The 23,750-nt window shown below is 35.1% G+C and overlaps 2 protein-coding genes across 2 annotated transcripts; both read right to left on the bottom strand.

The window, feature by feature from the left end:
- Positions 1-7,558: 7,558 nt before the first annotated feature.
- On the bottom strand, positions 7,559-8,713 carry LOC112762704 (uncharacterized). Its single transcript, XM_025808562.1, has one exon. The coding sequence runs from the start codon at positions 8,711-8,713 to the stop codon at positions 7,559-7,561; it is 1,155 nt and encodes a 384-aa protein (XP_025664347.1).
- Positions 8,714-18,400: 9,687 nt separating this feature from the next.
- Positions 18,401-20,679, bottom strand: LOC112766489 (1-aminocyclopropane-1-carboxylate oxidase). The gene is made up of 4 exons (XM_025812387.3): positions 20,245-20,679; positions 19,930-20,156; positions 19,106-19,442; positions 18,401-18,844 (listed from the first exon to the last, which is right to left on the bottom strand). Exons 1-4 carry the CDS (start codon positions 20,347-20,349, stop codon positions 18,554-18,556), a joined length of 960 nt encoding a protein of 319 aa, XP_025668172.1. The 5' UTR covers positions 20,350-20,679; the 3' UTR covers positions 18,401-18,553.
- Between the last annotated feature and the right edge of the window lie 3,071 nt (positions 20,680-23,750).

Below are 23,750 nucleotides of genomic sequence, written 5' to 3'. Positions count from 1 at the left end.
CCATATGATGTCTCAACTATTAGCATCTGGGCTTTTCCCACTTTATTGGCAATACAAAGTAAACTTTTGATCGGATTAGTTGGCTAATGATATCGGTCATGGTTTTTTGTTATAACTAATTAAGTTATTACTAATTAAAACCATGACGAAAATCATTAGCAATACAAAGTAAATTTTTTACATGAACAATAAATACGCTAATTGTCTAGCAAAAATGAGTTTAGAGTTAGAAGATGATTTTTTGTTCAATCTTACTATGTTACCAACAATATTTCTGCCAACTCTTATTTATGACTGTGTTTAATGGAAATGTCTTTACAGATGTGTCTAATAAAAATATCTTTTTTTATAACTGTATTTGGTTCGTCCGAACACTAGGGAGGCCGAGCTTAAGCGCTTCCGAGTGAGTTGAAACCAAGGAGGAAGAGCTTGACGTCGGCCGGAAGTCAAACACCGCGGCGGGAATACCTGCACAAGATACTCCGACGCTCAAGTCAGCAGTGATTCACAGTGAGTAAGTTAAGAGAAAAGAGTGAGAGAGTAAGAGAGTGGTAGAACCTGAGACCTAGCTGAGTATATCAGCTAGGTTTTATAGGAGTCCGTTTTCACCCGTTGGTGGGTGAGTCCTAGTTTATAGATTGGTTAGGATATTCTGTTATGGTGCTATAAATCTGCTGAGCACGTTTCTTATTTTCAATTAGGTGATGCTGCTTCGGTCCTGATCGCGTGCCGAGATTTTCGGACGGCTGATACGGGACCGAGCTTTATGATGCACGTGTCTTTTTATTCGAATGGGTGTGGCCGAGCTTATCTGCTTTTGTTCCGAGCTTGTTTAATGTGACGTCAGCCTCGGATATTTATGTGCCGAGTACTTCGGGCGACCGAGGATACAGGTAACGTATCATAGCCCCCAAGCTTGCCTTGGTTTGGACAAGACTAAGGCGAGCTTTGTATACTTCGGATGGCAAAATCCTCGGTCGCTTTGTTTATTATGTGTGCTCCTTACAGCCCCCGCGCTTGTCTTAGTTTTGGCGCATTGATGTTTTGAAATGGTTTGTGGCATTTATTGCCTGCGTTGTTCTTCGTGCGGTAATGAATGATTGATTTGATTGTATTGTAAGTTTCGAGGAGCCCCTGACCGTTTGATCTGCTGAGCGTTGATCGTGGGCTTTCTAAGGGTGTAGATCAGAGGGAAACATTTCATATGTAACTGCCTTTCCACTATGTAATAAACGTGCTCCCCTTCCCTAATATTTTTCCTTTTTGTGCTGGGTGCTTCTGCGTTTTCGGAGAAAATGAGTAAGAAAGGTGAGTGTTGATTCATTTTCTTGCTGATTCTCTCTTCTTCTCTTACTTTTGATTTTCTGCTCCTTGTTCTTATGGAAGGTAAAATGTCTAATGAGGGTGAGGGGGGTTTATATGGTTGGGTTGATTCTAGGGTTAAGGAGTATGTGTCTCAGTTCAGTGATAAAGAGTCTGTTGATATGCTGGGTTCGAATGTTTGGGTTAGGAGTGGTAGTGATATAAGGATAGAGATACTTCCTTGTGGTGTTGATGACCGGGTTTTTCATTCTCGTGATGATTGGGCTTACTTTTATATGTACAGCTGCTTTTTTACTGAATTGGGAGTTAGGGTCCCTTTTACTGATTTTGAATGTGGTGTGCTTTATTGGTTGAATTGTGCTCCGAGTCAACTTCACCCAAACTCCTGGGGGTTCGTTAGGGCTTTTGAGGTGTTGATGGAATTCCTTGAGCAGCCGCCCTCTCTTCGGTTGTTTTTCTCCTTGTTTCAAGCTAAAGGGGTTAACCGAGGTCTTTGGGTTAATCTAAGTAGTTACCCCCGTCGCGCTATTTTTGGCCTCTACAAGTCTTCTTTTAAGGACTTTAAAACCATGTATGTTAAAGTGAGGAGTGTACCCGAGGAGTTTCCTTTTTATTTAAATGAGTTTCTTGTTGAGAAGTTCCCTTTGTCTTGGTGTTCCGAGCCTGTGCAAGCTTTAGACGTGGATGATAGGTCGGTTGATGATCAACTTGTGATGGAGTTTCTGTTTGAGAAGTTGGGCCCAAAGGGGTTGCTATCTGTGTCCGAATTGTTAAAATGAGATTCTGATAGAGAGGCAGTTCTGAGATATCTAGGTAAATTAGTTGTTTTTTGCTTAGTTTGTTGTTTTGTCCCTGTCTGTTCTTACCTTGTTGGCTTTATGGTGCAGGTGAGAAGGTGCCTACGATTACTACTGCTGGTTTGAAGTCATTCTTCAATCAGCGGAAGAAGGCTGAGAAGGAGAGCTCGGTTACCAATGCTGATAAAGGCCCTGTGATTCAGCCCGAGGCTGCTCTTAAGACTAAACGAAAGAGGGGTTTTGCGAAAGAAAAAATTGCTGAGGCTTTCCTGAAGGAAGGGGAGTCTTCTGTGGAGCTTCAGCGAGTGGAGTCTGCTTATGAGTCTCAAAAAAGACTGCATGGCTATTCGGAAGATGTTCATTGTCGTTCATTATGGAGAAAATTGTATCCTTTTTCTGTCATGGCTGATGAGCTTTGTTGCTTCCCGGATGATATGAAGATGGTCGAGGATGTCGGCCATGTAGGAGTGAGCCGTTTTATGCAGGTGAGGGTTGTATTTTGTCTTGGTGTGCGTTTGTTATATTGTGTTTGATGTTCTTCGTTTTTGTTCTAGGTGATTGGTGCACGTATGGTAGCTGTTGGTCGTGCTCAAGAGCTAGTTTTTGAGAGAGAACACAAGTCTGCTCTGAATGTTGCTGAGCTGTCTTCAGCTTTGGAGAAAAGGAGAAAGCTATTACGGAATTGTCCTCCTCGTTAAAGTTGAAAGAGTCCGAGCTTGCTGAGGAAAAACGTCTTCACCTCTCTTGTGCAGAGGAGATGAAGACTGTTCAGGCTGACAATGATCGCTTGGGGTCAAGGGTGAAGGAGTTGCAGACTGAGGTTTATGAGTCATATGCACAAGGCTTTGAGTGCACTGTTTCTCAAGTGCGGGTGTTGTTTCCTGGATCAGATGCGGACATGCTTGATGCAACTAAAGTGGTTGTGAACGGGCAGCTTGTGGATGATGGTGCTGCTGCTTCAGATGATAGCGGGGAGTCTAGTATTGGCGATAAGGCAGACTAGGCCTTTAGTATTTGATTATTTTGTACATTTGTAGCCTCTTTTGAACTTTGTGGCTGTCTATCTTGAACTTTGTTTGTTGAATATTTGGCGGTTATGTTTTGGGTACCAAGTGTATAACTTGGTTGTGATACTTTTGTTTTCCGAGCATATAGCTCGGCTTGATGATGACTTATCTTCTAAAATTTGATTTTTTGTATAAACTTATGATTGTGTGTTGGAAGTAATCGTATATATGTATCGAAGATGGCTAAAGCCATTCTCTGTTTAAGTGAACTTGTTGGAAATGAGAGTAGATGTTCTAATGTAGAACTTGTATTTTTGAATGGAAGCGCGTTAGGATTTGTTTAAGTGACTTGATGATATTGTTTGTTTGTACTGCCTCCGAGCAGTATGCTCGGCATGCGCATGTTGTTTTCTGAGTATGAAGCTCGGATCAGTTTAATTAGATAAACTTTGACTTATTCTTATGCTGGTAGTTTTCCGAGGAATATGCTCGGCTCGTGACGTTTAGGGTTCCGAGGATTATGCTCGGATAGTTTGAAGTGTTTTCCAACTGAAATGTATGCTAACTGTCAAAATGAGAACATTAAGTTGTATGGGTACAATGATTTGTTGCGTCCGGCCTCGTTAAAACCCTTTCCGAGTAAAACCCTTATGTTTTGGGAAAGAACCGTCGGAGGGAAAAAGAGTACCATCATTCGCTTATTACACAGGCTATGTCACGATTGATATTCCCTTAGAGAGGAGACGTTCCATGTTCCCGGGAGTTGCTCTCCTCTAAGGGTTTCTAATTTGTAAGCCCCCTTTCCGAGGTTTTGGAGAACTCGGAAAGGACCTTCCCAATTCGCCGCTAATTTGCCATGTGCTGGTGGTTTCCGTGCATCTTCTGTTCGTCTGAGTACAAGGTCTTCATTGTTGAAAGACCTGTGGACTACTCTTTTGTGGTGTCTTTGCTCTAGGTATCGTTTTCTGGCTCGCTGCTTTATGGCGGAGATGTCTCTGTCTTCTTCTACGAGGTCCAGTTCGGCTGACCGAGCTTGTTGATTGTTTGGTTGATTATAGAGCTCGGTCCTTAACGTTGGGACGCTGACCTCTACTGGAATGAGCGCTTCTGCGCCATATACCAATTTGAAGGGAGTTTCCCCTATGGCAGATTGGATGCTGGTGTTGTAACTCCATAGAATTTCTGGAATGAGGTCGGCCCACTCCCCTTTAGCTTTGCCGAGTTTTTTCTTTAATCCCTGCAAGATAATTCTGTTAGCTGATTCAACTTGTCCGTTAGTTTGCGGGTGCTCTACTGAGCTGAAGTGATGTTTGATGTTAAAATTTGTCAGAAAAGTGGTGAGCTTATGATCTGTAAATTGTCTCCCGTTATCCGAGATTATCTATCGTGGGATACCGTATCTGCATATGATATTTTTCCATATAAAGGATCGCACTTTTTCTGCTGTTATGTGTGCTAGTGGTTGTGCTTCTATCCACTTGGAGAAATAACCAATTGACACTAAGAGGAACTTTACCTGGCCTGGCGCTTTCGGAAAGGGTCCGAGGATATCCAATCCCCACCTATCGAAAGGCCAGCTTACCTCTATAGTATGGAGCTCCTCGGCTGGGGTCTCTGAGAGGGTGGCATGCTTTTGACAATTATCACACGCTTTGACTTTTGTGATGCAGTCCCGTTTTATCGTCGGCCAATAGTATCCTGTTCGCAAGATCTTCGTTGCTAATGCTCGGCCGCCGATATGGTTGCCACAGACTCCTTCATGGGTTTCAGCCATAACCTCCTCGGCTTCCTCTTTGCTGATGCACTTGAGCAATGGTTGTGAATGTCCTCGCCTGTATAAGGTGTTTCCGAGCACTGTATAGAAGCTTGCTCTTCTTCTGAAGAGCGGCAAGTTCGACTCACCTTTTGGAATGGTGCCTGTATTGATGTAATCGAAAAAAGGTGTTCGCCAATCTGGGACCTGTGTAATACTTAAAATTGTTTTTTGCTCAAAACTTGGTTTGTCAAGTGTTAGCTGGGACAGTGCCGATGTGTTTTCGGCTTGCCGTGTTGTGGCTAACTTAGATAACACATCGGCCCTGGTGTTTTGTTCTCGGTTTACATGGATAATATCAAATTCTTTAAATTTTGAAATTAGATCCTTTGTTATGAGCCAATATTTCTCTAACAAAGGATCTTTTACCTGAAATTCGCCCTTTATTTGATGTACTACTAGGGAAGAGTCGCAGTAGGCTGTTATTCGAGGTATTTGTAGTTGTAGGGCGAGCTTTAGTCCAGCAAGTAGGGCCTCATATTCTGCCTGGTTGTTGCTTGCGTTAAAGCGGAACTGTAGTGACTACTCGGCCACCACCTTGTCTCCTTCTTTTAGTAGTATCCCTGCCCCACTGCCTTCTTTGTTTGACGCTCCATCTACATGTATGCTCCAACTGACCTCTGTATTATGTGTATCATTAGTCATCTCCGATATAAAGTCGGCTAGCACCTGTGACTTCAGTGTTTTCCTTGATTCGTACTGGATGTCGAACTCGGAGAGCTCGACCGACCACTTTATCAATCTGCCGGCGAGCTCGGGTCTGGTCAATATCTGCCTTAGCGGTTGGTCCGTTCGTACTATGATTGTGTGGCTCTGAAAATAGTGCCGCAGTCTTCTTGCTGTGGTGACTAGTGCTAGCGCCAGTTGTTCTATCTTCGGGTACCTTGTTTCTGTTGGTTGTAGCACCCTACTGATGAAGTATACTGGGCTTTGCTTTCTTCCTGTTTCTGTTACTAAAACCGAGCTTATAGCATGGTTAGATACTGATAGGTATAAATACAGTGGGTTACCTGTCTCTGGTCTTTGGAGGATTGGTGGTGATGTTAGGTGTTGTTTAAGTTCGGTAAAAGCGTTTTCGCATTCGTCTGTCCAGTTGAACTTCCTGCCTTTAGAGAATGTCTGGAAAAAGTGATAAGATCGGTTTGCCACTGCAGGTAGGAAACGTGACAGGGCAGCTATTCGTCCTGCAAGTTGCTGGACTTCCTTTACCGTTTTTGGGCTTGTCATGTTCAGCACAGCCCTGCACTTTTCTGGGTTGGCCTCGATGCCTCGAGATGTTAACATGAATCCCAGGAGCTTCCCTCCTTGTACTCCGAACGCACATTTGTCTGGATTGAGTCTCATGTTATATGCTCGGAGTTGTCTGAAGATTTCTACTAGGTCGTCACAGTGTGACCCCTGCATAGGTGTTTTTGCTACCATGTCATCTACGTAGACTTCCATATTGCGGCCTATCTGTTGTTGAAATACCTTGTCCATTAGCCTTTGATATGTCGCCCCTGCATTCTTTAGGCCAAAGGGCATTACCTGAGCTCTTCCTTACCATTACCACGTTGGACAACCATGTGGTGAAGCGAATCTCTCTGATGAAACCTGCATTGAGGAGCTTCTGGGTTTCTTCGAGTGCTGCTTGTTTTTTCTCTTCTCCGAGGTTCCTTTTCTTCTGTGCAACTGGTCGGATTGTTTTGTCGATTGCTAGCTTATGGCAGATGACTTCTGGGTTGATTCCGGGCATGTCATCTGGTGTCCATGCAAAAAGGTCAGCGTTCTGACGCAGTATGTGAATGAGTCTTGCTCGGTCTGCCCCTTCTAATGCCTCTCCGACATATGTGCATTGTTTGTCGTCTGCTGTTAGTGTTATTTGTTGAAGATCGTCTATTGGCCGAGGTCTTTCGCCGAGGTCTTCCCTTGGGTCTAGATCGGCTAGTGTTGCTGAGTTGGCCGTCATGTGGATTGCTTGAACCTGGGGCCGAGCTTCCTGTTCTGTTTGGACTGGTTTTAGACCAGCGTTGTAACACTGCCGAGCTTCTTGATGGTCGGCGTACACTGTAGCGATCTTGTTTTCCTGCACTGGAAACTTGACACACAGGTGTAGTGTGGACACCACTGCCCTGAATATGTTCAGTGCGGGTCTCCCAAGTATAATATTATAAGGGCTGTAACAGTGTACTATTAGATATTGAATATCAATTGATTTTGACATAGGGATCTCTCCCATTGTGGTCTTTAGCCATATATGCCCCATGATGGGGACTCTCTCTCCGGAGAACCCAATTAGCTCTCCAGAGGAGGGTTGTATCAATTTCTCTGATAATTTCATTTTTGTAAAAGTAGAGTAAAATAAAATGTCAGCACTACTACCTGGATCTAACAATGTTTTTCTTACCAACAGTTCTCCGAGCTGGATGAAAATTACCACGGGGTCGTCGAGGTTAGGGCTTGCCGATTTGAAGTCTGTTTGGTTGAAGGATATTGTGACGTCTGGTTCTTTGCCCTTCTTTGGTTGTATGGTTCCTTCGATTGCCAGCATTGCTCTATTGCTCCGCTTCCTGGCCGAGCTTGTTTCTCCTCCGCCTGCGAATCCTCCTGATATGTGGTTGATGACTCCTCTTGGCGGATCAGGAGTCGTCCTCTCTTTTTTTGTCGTCAGCCGTTGCTTGTTTATGCTCTGCCCTGTCCGAGTTTCCTCCTCTGCCCTTCCGGGTCTCAATGTATTTATCCAGGAGACCTTGGCGTGCTAGTCTTTCCAGGAGGTCCTTCGCAACGATGCAGTCATCTGTGGTATGACCGAACTTTCGGTGGAAGGCACAATGTTTTGTCTTGTCCACAAATCGTTGATCCTGGTAGTTCCTTGCTCGGGCTGGTGGTTTTATGATTCTGGCGTTGAGGATCTCTCTGATGATGTTCTCTCTTTTGGTGTTAAATCTGGTGTATGTGTTGTACTTTGACGCGGGCTTAGGAGGTTTCTTTGTGTCCCTGTTGCCTGGCGATCTGAAAGTCCTTTCCTCATCTCTTCGATGTGGCTGTTTGTCTGATTTCTGGGCTTCTCGGAGTTCTTCGATCTCCATTTGCCCAGCCGCCCTTTCTCGGAATTCCTCTAGCGTCTTTGGTTTTGTTATGGCAATGGTCTCCCGAAATTTGCCAGGTCTGAGGCCGGCCTTGAGAGCGTGCAGGTGAACGGCCGGGTCCAAGTCTTGGATCTCCATAGTGGCGTCAGCGAATCTGGTCATGTAGTCTTTCAGACTCTCGTGCTGACCTTGTTTGATGGTGCCGAGAAAGTCCGAGCCATGTACATATATTCTTGATGCAGCGAAGTAATCAATAAATGATCTGGCGAGGTCTTCAAAGGAGGAGATCGAACCTGCAGAAAGTTTAGAAAACCAGAGTAACGCCACACCATCTAGGTAAGTGGGAAATGCTCGACAGAGGACGGGCTCATTGTTCGGGCCGTTGAAGAACATCATCGATTGGAACTTCTTCACATGGGCTCGGGGGTCGCCGAACCCCTTGTACGGCTCCAGCGCGGTGGGCAGCGTAAAGTTTTTTGGCATCTGGTAATTCGTGATCTCCTCGGAGAAGGGGTTGTCGAGGGTGAGCTTTTCCTTTGGCGGGACGATGTTTAAAGGGTCCGCCGCACTTTGAGCCGAGCCTTTGGAGTTCTCTCCATTGTTTTGTGTTGAGAGCTCGGCTATCCTCCGTACCTCCGCCTGAAGCTCAGCGATTTGAGCCAGGAGGTCGTCCTGTGAGAGTTGTGGATTTTCCTTGTCAGCCATGTCCGAGGATCGGGAATCCTGCAAAATAAAGTAGAAGGCTAAACGAAGGAAAAAATGGGGTTAGATGTACTCCGGGCCCCACGGTGGGCGCCAAGTGGTTCGTCCGAACACTAGGGAGGCCGAGCTTAAGCGCTTCCGAGTGAGTTGACACCGAGGAGGAAGAGCTTGACGTCGGCCAGAAGTCAAACACCGCGGCGGGAATACCTGCACAAGATACTCCGACGCTCAAGTCAGCAGTGATTCACAGTGAGTAAGTTAAGAGAAAAGAGTGAGAGAGTAAGAGAGTGGTAGAACCTGAGACCTAGCTGAGTATATCAGCTAGGTTTTATAGGAGTCCGTTTTCACCCGTTGGTGGGTGAGTCCTAGTTTATAGATTGGTTAGGATATTCTGTTATGGTGCTATAAATCTGCTGAGCACGTTTCTTATTTTCAATTAGGTGATGCTGCTTCGGTCCTGATCGCGTGCCGAGATTTTCGGACGGCTGATACGGGACCGAGCTTTATGATGCACGTGTCTTTTTATTCGAATGGGTGTGGCCGAGCTTATCTGCTTTTGTTCCGAGCTTGTTTAATGTGACGTCAACTTCGGATATTTGTGTGCCGAGTACTTCGGGCGACCGAGGATACAGGTAACGTATCAGTATTTAATGAAAGTGTTTTTATAAATATATTTCTTAGATGTGCCTCCTTATACATGTGCTTAAAATATAATAATTAATTATTATTAGCAATAAATTGGCAGATAATATATTTGTACCCTATACTTTTCCTTTTTTGTTACAGGACTCTCCTTCACAGAAAATCACTAGAATCTTCTACGAGGATGAGAGAGAGGCTTCTTTACCCCAAATCACTTGTATCTATTTTTTTTTTTTTTTTGGGGCTTTAGCCTCCGTTCAATACGAAAAACAAAAAGTAAACCATGGATTATATAAATTTTTCATTTTTTGTTCGGGGGACTTGTCCATAACGTTCGTTCCTTTGGAATTGAATTTTCTGAATTCTGATCTTTGACTAGATAAGACATAAGATCTTTTATCTTTCTTTTTTGTTGGTTAAATGAATAACTACCAAGAGAACTAGGTGGCCAAACCTTTCAACACACTGTGCTATTTGGACTCTATTTGGGCTACAAGATCATGATGAGATTTCAGTTAAGTAAGAGCTTTTAGCTACTGGGGCGCCCATGATGAATGTAGGCTTCTTATTAGCCCAGAAGAAACTACAAGACCAAACCAAAAGAAAAAAAAAAAAGTTAGGCATATTTAATTAGGAGAATGACGATTTGATTGAATGATAATGACATCTTATATTAAATATAAAAATAATTATGCAATTAGACCATAAAAAATCAATTACCAATTAATTATTGCATATAAAATTTCATATTTAGCATTTTATAGACTTTTTTCATTATACTACTTTGAATAAGTTAGATTATTGGACTATTACGAATTTAATTATTTTACTATGATGGATTGATTATTTGGGTAGCTAATTATTTACAAAATGTCTCATGATATAACATGCTATAACATTCTTAAAGGTGATGGTACGTATGATGGTCAAAAGTGTCCACATTCTAAAGCATTCTTAAAAAATTGTGATGCGTGGTTGGCCCAAAAGACAAACTTTTAATAAATTTTAGAAATAAAAAATATATTTTATCTTAATAATAATTTTGTTAAAAGTTTCTTAAAATTAATTCTTCCACCTTGTGTCCCTTCATCTCCTCCCTTTCCAAACCTTGTGAGCAACGGAATAAAGAAGTGAAACTCTTCTACATGTGTTTGGCTATGCTCGTTTGTAAAGTAAATGGGAATTGATTATTGACTATGATGCATATGATATGGGATATGCACACACATGAATTTAAAATTTTTATAAAATAAAGAGACACGGTATATATATAAAATATAAAATATTTTTTAGATAAATTATAATTATATTTTAGTATTTTATTGATATTAAAATATAAATTATTTTTAATTATTTTTAATATTTTTTAATTATATAAAATATTTAAAATATTTTTATTTTAGTAATTAATAATATATACTATTTCTAAACTCATGTCAAGAATGTATGTTAAAAATAAAGCTAGACACATACACTGACACATAATGATATTTAGGTGTGTCCAAATATGTTTGAAAAAGATTTTTTTTTATTCAAATACGATTATCAATGAGTGTCGTGTCTAATATACGGACACGACAAATAAAAAAAAGTGTCCGTGTTTCGTAAAGTATAGAGAATGAACTACTATACATAGCATACAAAAGACACGTGCCATTATTTTTGCCCGTGAAATGGAAATTACACTTAGGTTGGGCATTGATTTTATTGGAACTAAAATCTAGGTTTTGCTTTTGCTAACATGAAAATGCTCATCGGTAGTAAGTAGTAACCAATTCATGCAGAAAATTTTCAATCCATGTAGCATTGCTCTACTAATTAATAAATAATAATTAATGAGTAATGCTAGGTAGACAAAAAAAAAAAAAACAGTCAAAACTTGCTTTATTTAGCATTTATTAATTGTCGCAACAATTAATGAATACTAAATAAGGCAAGTTATAGCTGTTTTTGGCTGATTTTCTTTGGTTATCAAATATTTTCGATAATTAATAATAGTAGGCGAAATAAAAGAAGAACCCTAAACTTAAAAACACCGCACGCTTATATTATGTGCGACATCAACTAATCTTACTTTTCGTAAAGTAAAGTTGACTTAATTATTATGCAAATCCGAAAAAAAATTACTTTATTTGGTATCACTCAATCTAATATTTTTCAATAAAGTATGTTGACTTAATTTTGGTAATTCATATATAGTTTTGTAACAGGACACATCACACAGGTCCACTTCAATCTCAAAGAGAAGCCATTTGTATGACAGTGTATGTAGTTATAACTTACAAGAAAATTCAAATATTTATATATGAAAGTCCAATATAATTGACTCCGCTAACTAGCTAGTAACAAACTAACAAAACTAGTGGTCCAAATTGACTCCTAAAATGTAAGGACACGAAACATATAATAACGACAAAATATATATATAGAAAAAGGTTCACTATTTTGTCTCCAAGATATTATCTATGATCAAAATAATGTTAGGTAATAGCATTATTGCGGTAGGTTCTAAAACACAAACAAAAGGGGAGAATTCAAATAAAGGGGCAAAGATTTTCCTTTTTTTTTTTCTTCGTATTTCTCTAACCCAAAATAATTAATTAAAGTGAATTCTATGGTATCTTTTATTATGGTATCTAAATTGTCTAACTTTCTTTTAAAGGTAAGAAATAAAATATTTAAAATAAAATATAAAATATTTAAAATTTATTAAATATTATCTATTTACTTTTTTTAATAAGTTAGGCACAATTTCAAAGATACTATAGCATTCACCAATAATTAAAAAGGGATAATCATAATGATTCAGAGTAAGGAGTTCTTTGCTGTATAATTTTCTTGTCTCTCTCATCGTGGCATTAATTTTCGATCATTATCCACTAACAAAGGGAAGTTACTACTATGCAACTTATATACATTTAGAAAAAGTATAGGTAGAGAATGAAAATATTAAATAATGTGAACAATGAATATATTGAATATTTATTTTACTAGATATGTAGATGATTATTTTAATATTAAAATTTAGATAAATAATTTAAAAATATAGTATATTTTGATTTGATTGGTGATAGTTCATCTTGTTCAAAAAATTCTAACCTACATATTTTACATGAATGTGTTGATGTGAAGGACAAAGAAATTCTTCATTTTTCGTAGATCGTGATACCCGGCTTGTCCCCAATTACGCTTAATTATAACAACTTATGAACAGCGTTTATTCATTCTAGCAAAAAGTTTAGGTAGTAAAGTCATATCGTAATTTTTTTTAATTTAAATTGATAAAAAAGATACATGTATAATTATATATTTAATACGATCTTTTATGTAAGAGTTTTTTTCTTTAGATTTACATGAGTTTTTATTTCATTTTTTCTTTCTGTTTTTAAAAGAGGCACTTAAGTAAATAATACATTTTCTCTATATACTTAAGTTGGAATCTGAAATATTAATCTTGTAAATATACTTCTTTGAGTTATTTTGTCGACTAAATCGTTATTATTTACTAAAGAAAAAGATCTTTTAAAGTGACAATATTAATAAAGTAGTAAAGTGATGTTTTAATCACTTTTAAATTTGTAACATTCATTATTTATGAGCCTCACTATCTTAATTTAAAGGTGATTAATAATATATATATTTTTTTAAAATGACAATATAACTTTAGAGGAGTTGAATTCATCTACTAAATCTTCATATTAATTAGCAGTTAAAACTAAACTTGTACTATTTATCTTACCAATTTTACCAATAATTTTGTTAGGTAATCAATTAAAATACCAACCAATTCTAGAAAACTATGGTGTAAACTGGAACAAAAGATTCAATGATACAAGAAAACCTCACAGCTTTATCCATTTTCACATTTTACTCTTACTCAGCTCATATTAAATTTCAAAAAAAAAAAAAAATCCCTCGCACAAATTCTCTCCTTCCTCTCTCCACTCCCAACACCGTTCTGCATACACTCCCAGCAACCATGATGCTTTTGTGCCGCCGCATCCACCATGTTGTTCAATCTTTCGTTGCAAGAAAGAGTCGCCGCGCTTAGCGTCGAAAACATCGTGCGCAGCCACCACGAAGGGAGCTACTGAGAGAACGTCGATGCACCACGCACCTCACGCTGACCTAGAGCATATGTTTGCGGGACCTCGCCCCTGCGACCCGTGCGCTGTGACAAGTGCGCAAAACTTCCCTCGCCATTGATCGCAAGGGTTCTAAGACACAGGGTAACAATATTTGTGCCTGTTTCTCTCTTTTTTTTTTAGGTATTCAGATATTTTTTTGTGGCTCATTTGGATGTTTCTTTTGTGTTTTAGTGGATGTTTCTTTTGTGTTTTAGTAGATTTTTTTCCGACTCATTCGGATGTTTCTTTTCTTCTGAAATGTTTCTTTTCTAAGGCATTGTAAATGGCTCAGTTTGCAGATCCGGCGGTTAGCTGCAATTGACATTGCTCATCGCGGCTATCAGGATTGGATGCAGAAGAAAAATGTGACACAGTGGCACGGAGAGAGGTGCTGCTCGGAGAGCTGTCCGCGTTAGAACGAACACGATTGGATACGGAAGAGAACGGTGCGATAGAGAGAGAGGTTGAGGGAGGATGCGGCGACGGGCAACAGTCAATTCACGTTGAGAGCACTCGAGATGAATACTAGAGGAATGATGTGTTGTTACTAACGGAAGGGCTAATATTACTAATTTAAAATCTTTAAAGAATAAATTTAATTAAAAATATTTTTCGAAAACAATTTAAAAAACAAATAATCTTTTAAAAATTAATTTTACCACTTACTCCTTCAATATGTTTTCTTCTACCTCACCCTTTTTCTTTTAAATTGCGGAAAAGTTGCATTCCCACAACAATAGTGATGAGTAGTGCTTACCTTACACTTATATAAACTATTCATTTCTAGTTATGTGAGGTTGAGCTTCATTCTCTCGAATATAATGTCATTTCTATGTCTATCTTTGTTGAGACAATTTATGACAAATGTTATGATTATATAAGCATATATAGTATATGATCTTAGCTATCTCCACGTTACTCATCTCCCTCAAGGCCTCAATATAATAATAATAATAATAACAATAATAATAATAATAATAATAATAATTCAATTAAAAAGTTGATTTTTTAAACCATATCAATCAATAATGTTTCTTAATTTATTTTTTATTCTAAATTTAAAATTTAAAATTCTAAACTTAATCTTAATTCTAAATCCTACATTTTAACTTAAATCTCAAATTCTCTAAAAATAAAAAATTTTAAAAAATATTTTATAATAAAATATTAACTAATATTAACCAATTGAAAAATAATTATTCAATATGCTCATTCTAATAATAATAATACTCGCTTTCGGCTTTAAAAAATATACCATAAAAAGTGTGGGATCTCAACTTTTGAAGTTGAATGCTTACAAGGATGATGAGCCCGTGTCTGAAAGAGATAACATAGTGGATATATATGTATATAATTATGATTATGATATGTGATCATGAATTTCGTGGAATCAGATGTATATATTAGTTTTTTTTTTTCATGTCGGCTTGATTTTCTTTTTATTATTCAGAGTGTATTTTATGCCTTTTATTGTGCAGTTGATGTTATTATTATTGTTGTTGTTGAACTTAATATAAAAATACTTGGTGTGCCCTTTTCTAAGATTATGCAGGTAATATTCTATTATATTTATTAATTAATTTTTTTATAAATTTCCCAAATAGCTTAATATTATTTTAACTTATTAAAAGTATCAAAATATATAAAGTTTATAGTAATTGTTGGATGGCAATATTAAAAACAAGAGATTAAACTGGAGGAAGGATTTGTATATTATTGAGTATAATCAAGTTGTCTATTTAAGTTGTCTAAAATGATACAATATAGAAGCATATTTATAGATGTTAAGAGAATCATAATAATAAAGACGTAATCTCCTATAATAAATATTCAGATATACTAAATAATACTAATTGATCCTAATTATATTCTAACATTTTCCCTCAAACTCAAGTGACAACTTGAGTTTGAAACTTATTTAAAACAACGAAATAAAGAGAAAAAAAACTGCATATAAACTGATAAAACGGGTGCAGACGGGACTGCCGGAAGGAAGCGCAGATGGAACTGCCGCTAATCTGAAGGAAGCGCAGATGGAACTGCTGCTAGTTTGAAGGAAGCGCAGACGGAACTGCCGCTTGTCTGAAGAAAGCGCAGACGAAACTGCCAGAAAAAAAAACACCGGAGCTGCCACAAGAAAACACAGACGAAACGCAGACGGAACTGCCACGAGAAAAACGCAGACGGAAACTGCCACGAGAGAACACAAACAGAATTGCCCCAAGAGAACGCAGATGGAACTGCCACGAGAGAACACAGACGGAACTGCCACGAGAGAACGCAGATGGAACTGCCGAAAGAGAGCAAAAACTATATGATTTCTTCATGAGAATAGGAAAACAGCAAATGATATTGGTATTTGATCATTCGACTCGAAAAGACACAAGACGGAGAAAATAGGCTAGTTGGTGAGGTGAAAAAGTATCAAAGGAGTGACAAAAGATAAAGAAAAATTGCATAGAGAAAAAAAAGTGCAAAAACTACGATGATTTCATCGTAATGAAAACAACCTATCCTCTTCAAGGAGGATACCATGACTCTGATACCATGTTAGAAACAAGAGACTGAATTGAAAGAAGGATTTGTGTGTCTATTCAAGTTGTGTGGAATGATACAATATAAAAGCATATTTAGATGCTAAGAGAATCGTAATAATAAAGACGTAATCTTCTATAATAAATATTCAGATATACTAAATAATATTAATTGATCATAATTATATTCTATCATGCCAAATTGATAAATCATATATTAAAGAGTCTGTCATCATCGCACCATCTTATTATTAAGTAGACTTTTAGTGAGTTAAAATAGTTCATGTTGGATTAACTAACTTTACTTGTCAAGTTGAGAGTTATCGTATATAATAAAAAAAAAATTACCTATTTATTTTTTTAAAGAATTGGAAACAAAATATTATTTCAATCAAATTAGAATATTAAATAATCAATTTATGTCCAAGGAAAAAAAAAAGCTAAAACTACCTAACAACTGTAAACTCTTAATTTTAGTAACACTTAATGAAAGGAGTAACAGTAACTGATCTAAAAAATTTAAGTATTAACTAAACTATTATCTCTTAATCCAGTATACAAAAGTTACTGAAAAATTTTGATAATAATAAAAAAAACTCCTACTACTTGTTTTTTTCTTTTTTTTTTTTAATTAAAAAAAAACTCGTTCCTTTCCATAAGCCAATCATAAACCAAAACAAAGCTAACAGATCATAGAATAACTAAGAAGGGCACTACATTACTATTCACTAATATTATATACACTTATCACTCACATTCACTGTTCTACTATCTCTTAGGCTGCGTTTGTTTCTAAGAATAGAACAGGACAAGACACTGAGAATAGAATAGGACAAGATACTGATAGACAAAAACATAAAATTGTGTTCTTATATTCTGTTTGGTGATAAACTAGAACAAATTATAAAAATTTAATTTATTTTTATTTTTTTCATTCAAAAAATTTGAGATGAAAAATATAACAATAAAAAATATAATTATAAAAAATTAACAAGAATAATGAAAAAAATAAAAAATAAATTGTGTCCCTTGTTAGTGTCTCCGTGTCTTTCCTGTCAGGATGGACACAAAATACACTAATTCAGTGTCTCTGGACACATTGTCTCTGTCTATGTCTCTTCTGCCAAATACGATTTTGTGTCTCAGTGTCTCTGTCTCAGTGTCCTGTATCTGTAAACAAACGCAGCCTTATATATGTTCATTGCTTCTCTTTACTTTGATTCTATATAGTATATATATCCTTATCAATTAGTTTATCCGGTCTAATTTATCCCAAGCATCACAAGTTATTGTAGCAAGAGTTGATTTGCATGCACTCTCAATAGAGATACTTTTGTTTTTTGTGGTAATCTCACTTGATGCACGCATGCTAACTATATTGTTAACATGTCAAAGTTATGCAAAACATGTTAGTTAATAAAAAAAAAATTTAATAATCTTCAAAAGATATAGTCAAATTGTTTACACCTAAGATGAACAATTTTCCAGCCTAATAAGAACATATACCATTTTGAAAATTCATCAACGCATTAACAACCTTTGTGTCCATTATTATTTAACGTCATAATCATTAGTGGTCCAAAACCCAACTTGGCCAACAAGTTTATTGCCTTTATATAAAGCCAGTTAAAGAGAAGAATAGTAATAGCTAGCAGATAGAGCCAAAGAAATTAAACAACGATAATAAATGAGGAGCGAGAAAATAGCTCATTTTTGTGTGCAATCCTTCAAATTAATGAATAAATATTTCTGCCAAAAACAAGGAACTATAGATGTGTTTTATTGTTTTTACTGTTTTTTTATTTTTTTAAAATTTTTTTTTAAAAAAATACAAACTAAATGCATTATAATATTTTTTTAGATTTAATTATTTTGTTAATTTTTTATTAAATTTATAACTAAATCTCTATAAGAAATTTTTTTAATTAAGTCTTTATATTACTTTTAATTTTATAATTAAGTTATTTTTGTGTCAAAAATATTAAATTTAATGAAATATTCCTTCTAAAAAATATGTAATTAAATATCTAATTAAATTTTTAATCATGGATACTTTTAATTTATAAAAAAATATTATGTTAATTCTAATATTTTTTATATTAATAAAAACTTAATTATAAAATTAAAAATAATATAAAAATTTAACTAAAAATATATAAAGACTTAATTATAAATTTAGTAAAATTTCAGACAACAATCCAATAATCAAACCTAATTTTTTATTGTGAAATAACCCACATATATTTTTGTTGCACAGTACATGGTAACACCTCAACCACTATATATATATATATATATATATATATATATATATATATATATATATATATATATATATATATATATATATATATATATATATAGCAAACATACAGTACATTATTATATTCCTTAAGAGCTAAACACGTGCATTTGCCTACTATATATATATGAGCTGCTCATATTTGTTCACTTGGGATCCGCTCATGAAGCAAATCAAACATCTTTCTACTTATAGTAACAACAATAATAAAATAAAGATAAATATTATTTAATAATTATTAAGCAGTGGCAATTGGACCCAGATTGACATTATTAGATGCTTTGAAAGCTTCAAATCTTGGCTCCTTAGCATGGAACTTGAGTCTAGCATAGAGTTTCATGTAGTCTTCAAACACAAACTTAGGGTACATGTGTTTCTTGTCCTCTTCCTCTCTCTCCAACAATTCTGGGGCAGGGTAGATGACAGCATCACTGCCAGGGTTGTAGAATGAGGCTATAGACATTCTGGTCCCATCTGTTTGTGCAATCACACGGTGCTCCACACTCTTGTACTTTCCATTTGTGATGACCTGTTTTTTACCCAATAATGCATACATTATTATTCCTTCATATAATTCATATGAATCACACAAAAAGGATAAATATTTTGTGGATTTATTATATTTTTTATACTAATTCGACATAATCTTTTTTATTTTAAATAGAAAAATAATGTTAAAAATATAACCATTTATATGTATTTTTTAATTTATTTAAATTTTTAAATAAATAATTTAGTGATACAGTATCAAAACTACTATATGACTGAAAGATCTAGAATTCGAAGTTACCTCGAGTTGGTCACCAAGATTGACGACAATGGAATGGCGCATCGGCGGCACATCAATCCAGTTTCCGTCCTTGAGAAGCTGGAGGCCGCTGACCTTGTCATCTTGGAAGAGGAGGATGATGCCGCCAGCGTCGGTGTGGGCCCTAAGACCCTTAACAAGGTCAGGTTTAGGACATGGAGGGTAGTTAGCAACCTTGGTCCCAAAAGTGGGTAGTCCACTTGATCCATAGAAGGTCTTCTTGAGGTACCCTTTCTCTAGTCCAAGATTCTCACACAACAAGTCCAACAATTCCTCTGCTAGTTTCTCCAACTTCAAAGCAAATTCCTTCATCACCTTCCTGCACCATTTTTAGCCCAAAGTAATTTAGCTTCAATTTCATTGGGTGCAACATGTCATGCAATGTATACATAAAAGTAAGTATGGAAAGTCAATGAAATATTTGTACAATGCGAACAATGGAGATCTAGGGAGTATTAGAGATATAACCATTAGTGTTACTTTTTTTCATCAGCGTAAACTTTTAGGATGAGTAATATCATGACATGGTATTAGAGCTTTAGATCCGAAAGGTCAGAGTTCAATCCTTGGTGAACTCCAAAATCAGCTTAAGTTTTTGGGACGAGTAATTTTATGACATGAAATGTTTATTATCCCTAGTACTCAGATGATTATTCTGAATATTATGAGTGATGTTCATTTTGTAACTCATATAGCTACACATTGTACAAATAAACCATTGACTCCCATTGACTCCCTAAGAGGACTCATAATAATCTCATTTTAAAAACAATTATGAAAGAAAAGTTTGTGTTGAGTAGAGTAACCTGTATTCATCAGAGAGATCAGGAATATCAAAAATGTTTGATTGAGGGAGGTGTTTCAAGTGAAAAGTGGTCTCCCAATCCATGTCTTTGACCTCAGATTGAACAGCTTCAAGGCCTTTGCTTGAAACAACTTCCTTAAACCTCTGTTCCATACATTTTCTGTAGTGTTCTTTGGTCAACCTCTCCACAGTGTCCATCATATCATGGGGTATTCCATGATTCACCAACTACAAACATATCAACAAAATCACATGAAGTAGTAGTAACATATATAATGATCTAGAAATAAATGTGGTTAATTATAATATGTAATACCTCAAAGAATCCCCAATTCTCACAAGCATCCTTGATTTTCTCCATGGTGGCTTTTCTCTCCTCACCATTGAGCTTCTCAAAATTGATCACTGGGAAGTCTTCCATCTCAGAAAACTCAGAACTCAAAACTTAATAACTCTCTTTTTGTATATGCCTCTTCTTCTACTTCTGTAGTGTGTTTAGTTGCTCTGTGAATATTAAAGTTTGGGGAAAGGGTGGTATATATAGTGCTTAAAGATTAGAATTAACCATATAAAATAAAGAATAGAGGAATGCTAGGGCTAACAATTTTGGTGTTTTGTAACCATCAATTGGCTATCAATAGTGTTTTTAATAGTGTGAGATTACATCTAATAGTGGGAGATCACTCACTTTTATTTTGATAGTTAAGTGCTGGCCAAAAACCAAAAAAATTACTAGTCCTAGACTTTTCCTAAAAGATAATATTTTATTTTATTATTTTGAATATTTTAATTACCAACCTTATGCCACTTTTTTTTTCCCTGTTTCATCTCAGCTTTTAGTCCACATCATAGCTAACTTCTCTCTTGGTTCCTTTTTTCTCGGAAATATACAAAACTCCAATTATCTATATATTAAAATATGCTTTTAAGACTAACAAATTATAGTTCAAATGACATAATTTTTTTATACTCACCTAAAAAATTGTGGGTTCGAATTTTTTTATTTTTAGTAAAAAAAAGAAACTTTTAAATATTTTTTAATATTTATAGGAGTATTTTATATATTATTTACTCAAATATTTTTTTACATATTAGTTCATAATACAAATTAAGCATGTGAAGGTACAATATATTTTTAAAAATTATAACTCTATCCCAAACCAAACCAAACCCATTTATTAAAAAAAATCTCATTAATTATTTTTATATAAAATTAATATATAATTAAATAATTAAAATTTATTATATAATAATTTAATTAAATATATTAAATTATGTAATAATTTTTAAATATTAATTTCACATGAGATAATCGGTTGTGATACTTTAATCGATTCTTATTAAAGTTCTGATATTGATTAAAATAAAAATAAAAATTATAATAAGACATGAAAATGTTGTCTACTTTCACTCTTAATTGGTTGCGTTGATGAATTGCCTTAACTATTCTAGTGATGATTGAACCCACTTTGGTGGCTGATTTTTTCCCCTTGAAATTTTGACCAGGACTTCCACATGCAGCCACCACCGTCTACTTAATTAGTTAATTGTTATATTTATTATTTTTTTTTTCTTTTTCTTCTACAACAACGTGGTTTTCGGGCCACATGAAAGTGATTTCCTTTGAGAAGTTGCATAGCAACTTCAATTCATTTTCAAAAATCTTGTAGCATCGATCGATGTCTTTTAGTTAAGATATCATGAATCAATTGAGTTTGAACAGAAAAAAAATTTGTATTTTAATTTATCTATATTATTTGTATGAATTATTAATATTTTTAGCTAGTAAAGAATAATGATTACTTGAGCCACATGCATATATACTCTTTTAATTTAATTTGATTTATATTTCGACTTAGATTATATATATTATTTAGACATTTCTCAATGGGAAAAGTAATATCGCAGCAATTATGGAGCAAGAATCTGAATGAAATACTACATGAAGCATCAACACCATGATCTCTAATATTTTGAGTCGAGATTTAACTAAGTGATTCATCATGTAATCTTGCTTTATATGTTTTTATCCAACGATGAGATGTCATCTGGCTCACTAATTTTGTATAAATTAATAATTTTATTATAGTAAATCAATTTTAAGGATTTAAATGATCATTTTATTTGTTCATTTAAACAAATATTGAAAATTTAAATTTTTGTTTTGTATATATAATAATTTTTTGATAAATAATAAATTTTTTAAATAAAATTTTAATTTGTAATGAATTAATTTTTAGTTTGATAAGTTAAAAAATATTATAAAAATAAATCATAATGAATATAGCCAAAAATTAACCTTAGGTGGCCAAATTAATAACATTAAACTATGCTGGTTACTTTTTAAAGAAAACTAGCTTAGAGAAAATAAAGTCAACATTTGTTTACTAAAAAATGTTTATTTATTTAATTTATAAAACAAAATAAGATATAAGTTTATTTATACTAGGGAAGTGATGCGAATTTTTAAAATCACAAACTATCGGCAAGTGCATCGAATCGTATTAAGTAATATCACGAGAATGGATTATTGTTATCACGAGGATTAACAACTTAAACAAGCAATAGTCAATTGATTATTCTAGTTAAACAATAAAAAATAAGAGTTTCAATAAGTAACATAAAAACAAAAAATTTAACCAGAACAAACTAAAATTTGTTAAGAAAATAATATGATAAAAATAGTTAAGGTATCAGAGATATTTAAATTTTAGGATTAATAATTATTGTCATCTACCTTAATCATGTAAAGATTTAATTCATGACAAATCTTAGGTGATTGAATTTCAATTTCTTAGCAATTCAATCTCTTCTAACATAATTAACCGTCAATTCCTTGATGAATTAATTGTGCTAAAAAATTAAGTTCGAACTCAGGTTAAAGACTGCACAATTCTTAAAAATTCAGAAATAATTCAATTATATGTCACGTATCACATTAAATTCAGGTAATTAAATAATTATGCGAAAATGGTTTCAAGCTTTAATTCTAATGATTTAACTTTTTCAAGACTCAAAAGGATTCAATTTAGATTAGGGTTACTTTCCAATATACTCTAATTCTTAGATAAAGAATGAAACTCAATTCTTAAATAAAAATCAATACATTAATCAAAATAGAAGAACAATAATATTAATCCATCAAAATAAATAGAGCTCATGACCTTAACAACAAAGATTTAGTTGTCCATATATAATGTAAAAAAATCCAAATCCTAATCTAATGTAAAACCTAAAACTAATGAAGAGAAGAAAAAACAAAAAAGAGAGTTTCCTCCATTAGAGATGCACATTGCTTCCTTTATATAAATGTAAAATTGGGCTTGGGCTGGATTGCTGGTGTTTAGCACCATTTGGGTGGCGTTTGGCGCTAATTTTGATGCAATTTGTGACTCTTTACTGTTCGTCTGGCGTTTAGTGTCGAGACTCCCGTATGGAATGGTGCTGGGACGCAGATTGGCGTTTAGCACCACTTTCACGGTATTTAGCGTCGTGATTCCAGAGAGTAATCATAAATTATTATATATATCGTTGGAAAGTTTTGGAAGTTGGCTTTCTAATGCCCCTAGAATCGCGACATTTGGATCTCTATATTTCAAGTTATGCTCGTTGGAATGTAAAGAGATCAGAGTTGACAGATCCACGAATTCTCTCTACACTTGTCTTCAATTCTTGGCTCCTTCTTATGCTTTTACTTCTCTGTCTTTCAATTACTCTATTCATAATTTTCGTCAATGATTGATGATGTAAAATGTTAAGTAATAATATACATACATAATACATAACATATTCAATTAAACATTGACTAAATATGTTTACAAA

Source organism: Arachis hypogaea, chromosome 17 (genome assembly GCF_003086295.3).
Source record: "Arachis hypogaea cultivar Tifrunner chromosome 17, arahy.Tifrunner.gnm2.J5K5, whole genome shotgun sequence".
Lineage (NCBI taxonomy): Eukaryota > Viridiplantae > Streptophyta > Magnoliopsida > Fabales > Fabaceae > Arachis > Arachis hypogaea.
This window is presented reverse-complemented; position numbering and strand designations above follow the sequence as displayed.

Coding starts and splice junctions, on each gene's coding strand:
- LOC112762704 (XM_025808562.1), bottom strand. CDS start 8,713: ATGGCTGACAAGGAAAATCCACAACTCTCACAGGACGACCTCCTGGCT.
- LOC112766489 (XM_025812387.3), bottom strand. CDS start 20,349: ATGGAAGACTTCCCAGTGATCAATTTTGAGAAGCTCAATGGTGAGGAG. Junction 20,157..20,244: donor AGAATTGGGGATTCTTTGAG/GTATTACATATT, acceptor ATATGTTTGTAG/TTGGTGAATCATGGAATACC. Junction 19,443..19,929: donor GATCTCTCTGATGAATACAG/GTTACTCTACTC, acceptor AAAATGGTGCAG/GAAGGTGATGAAGGAATTTG.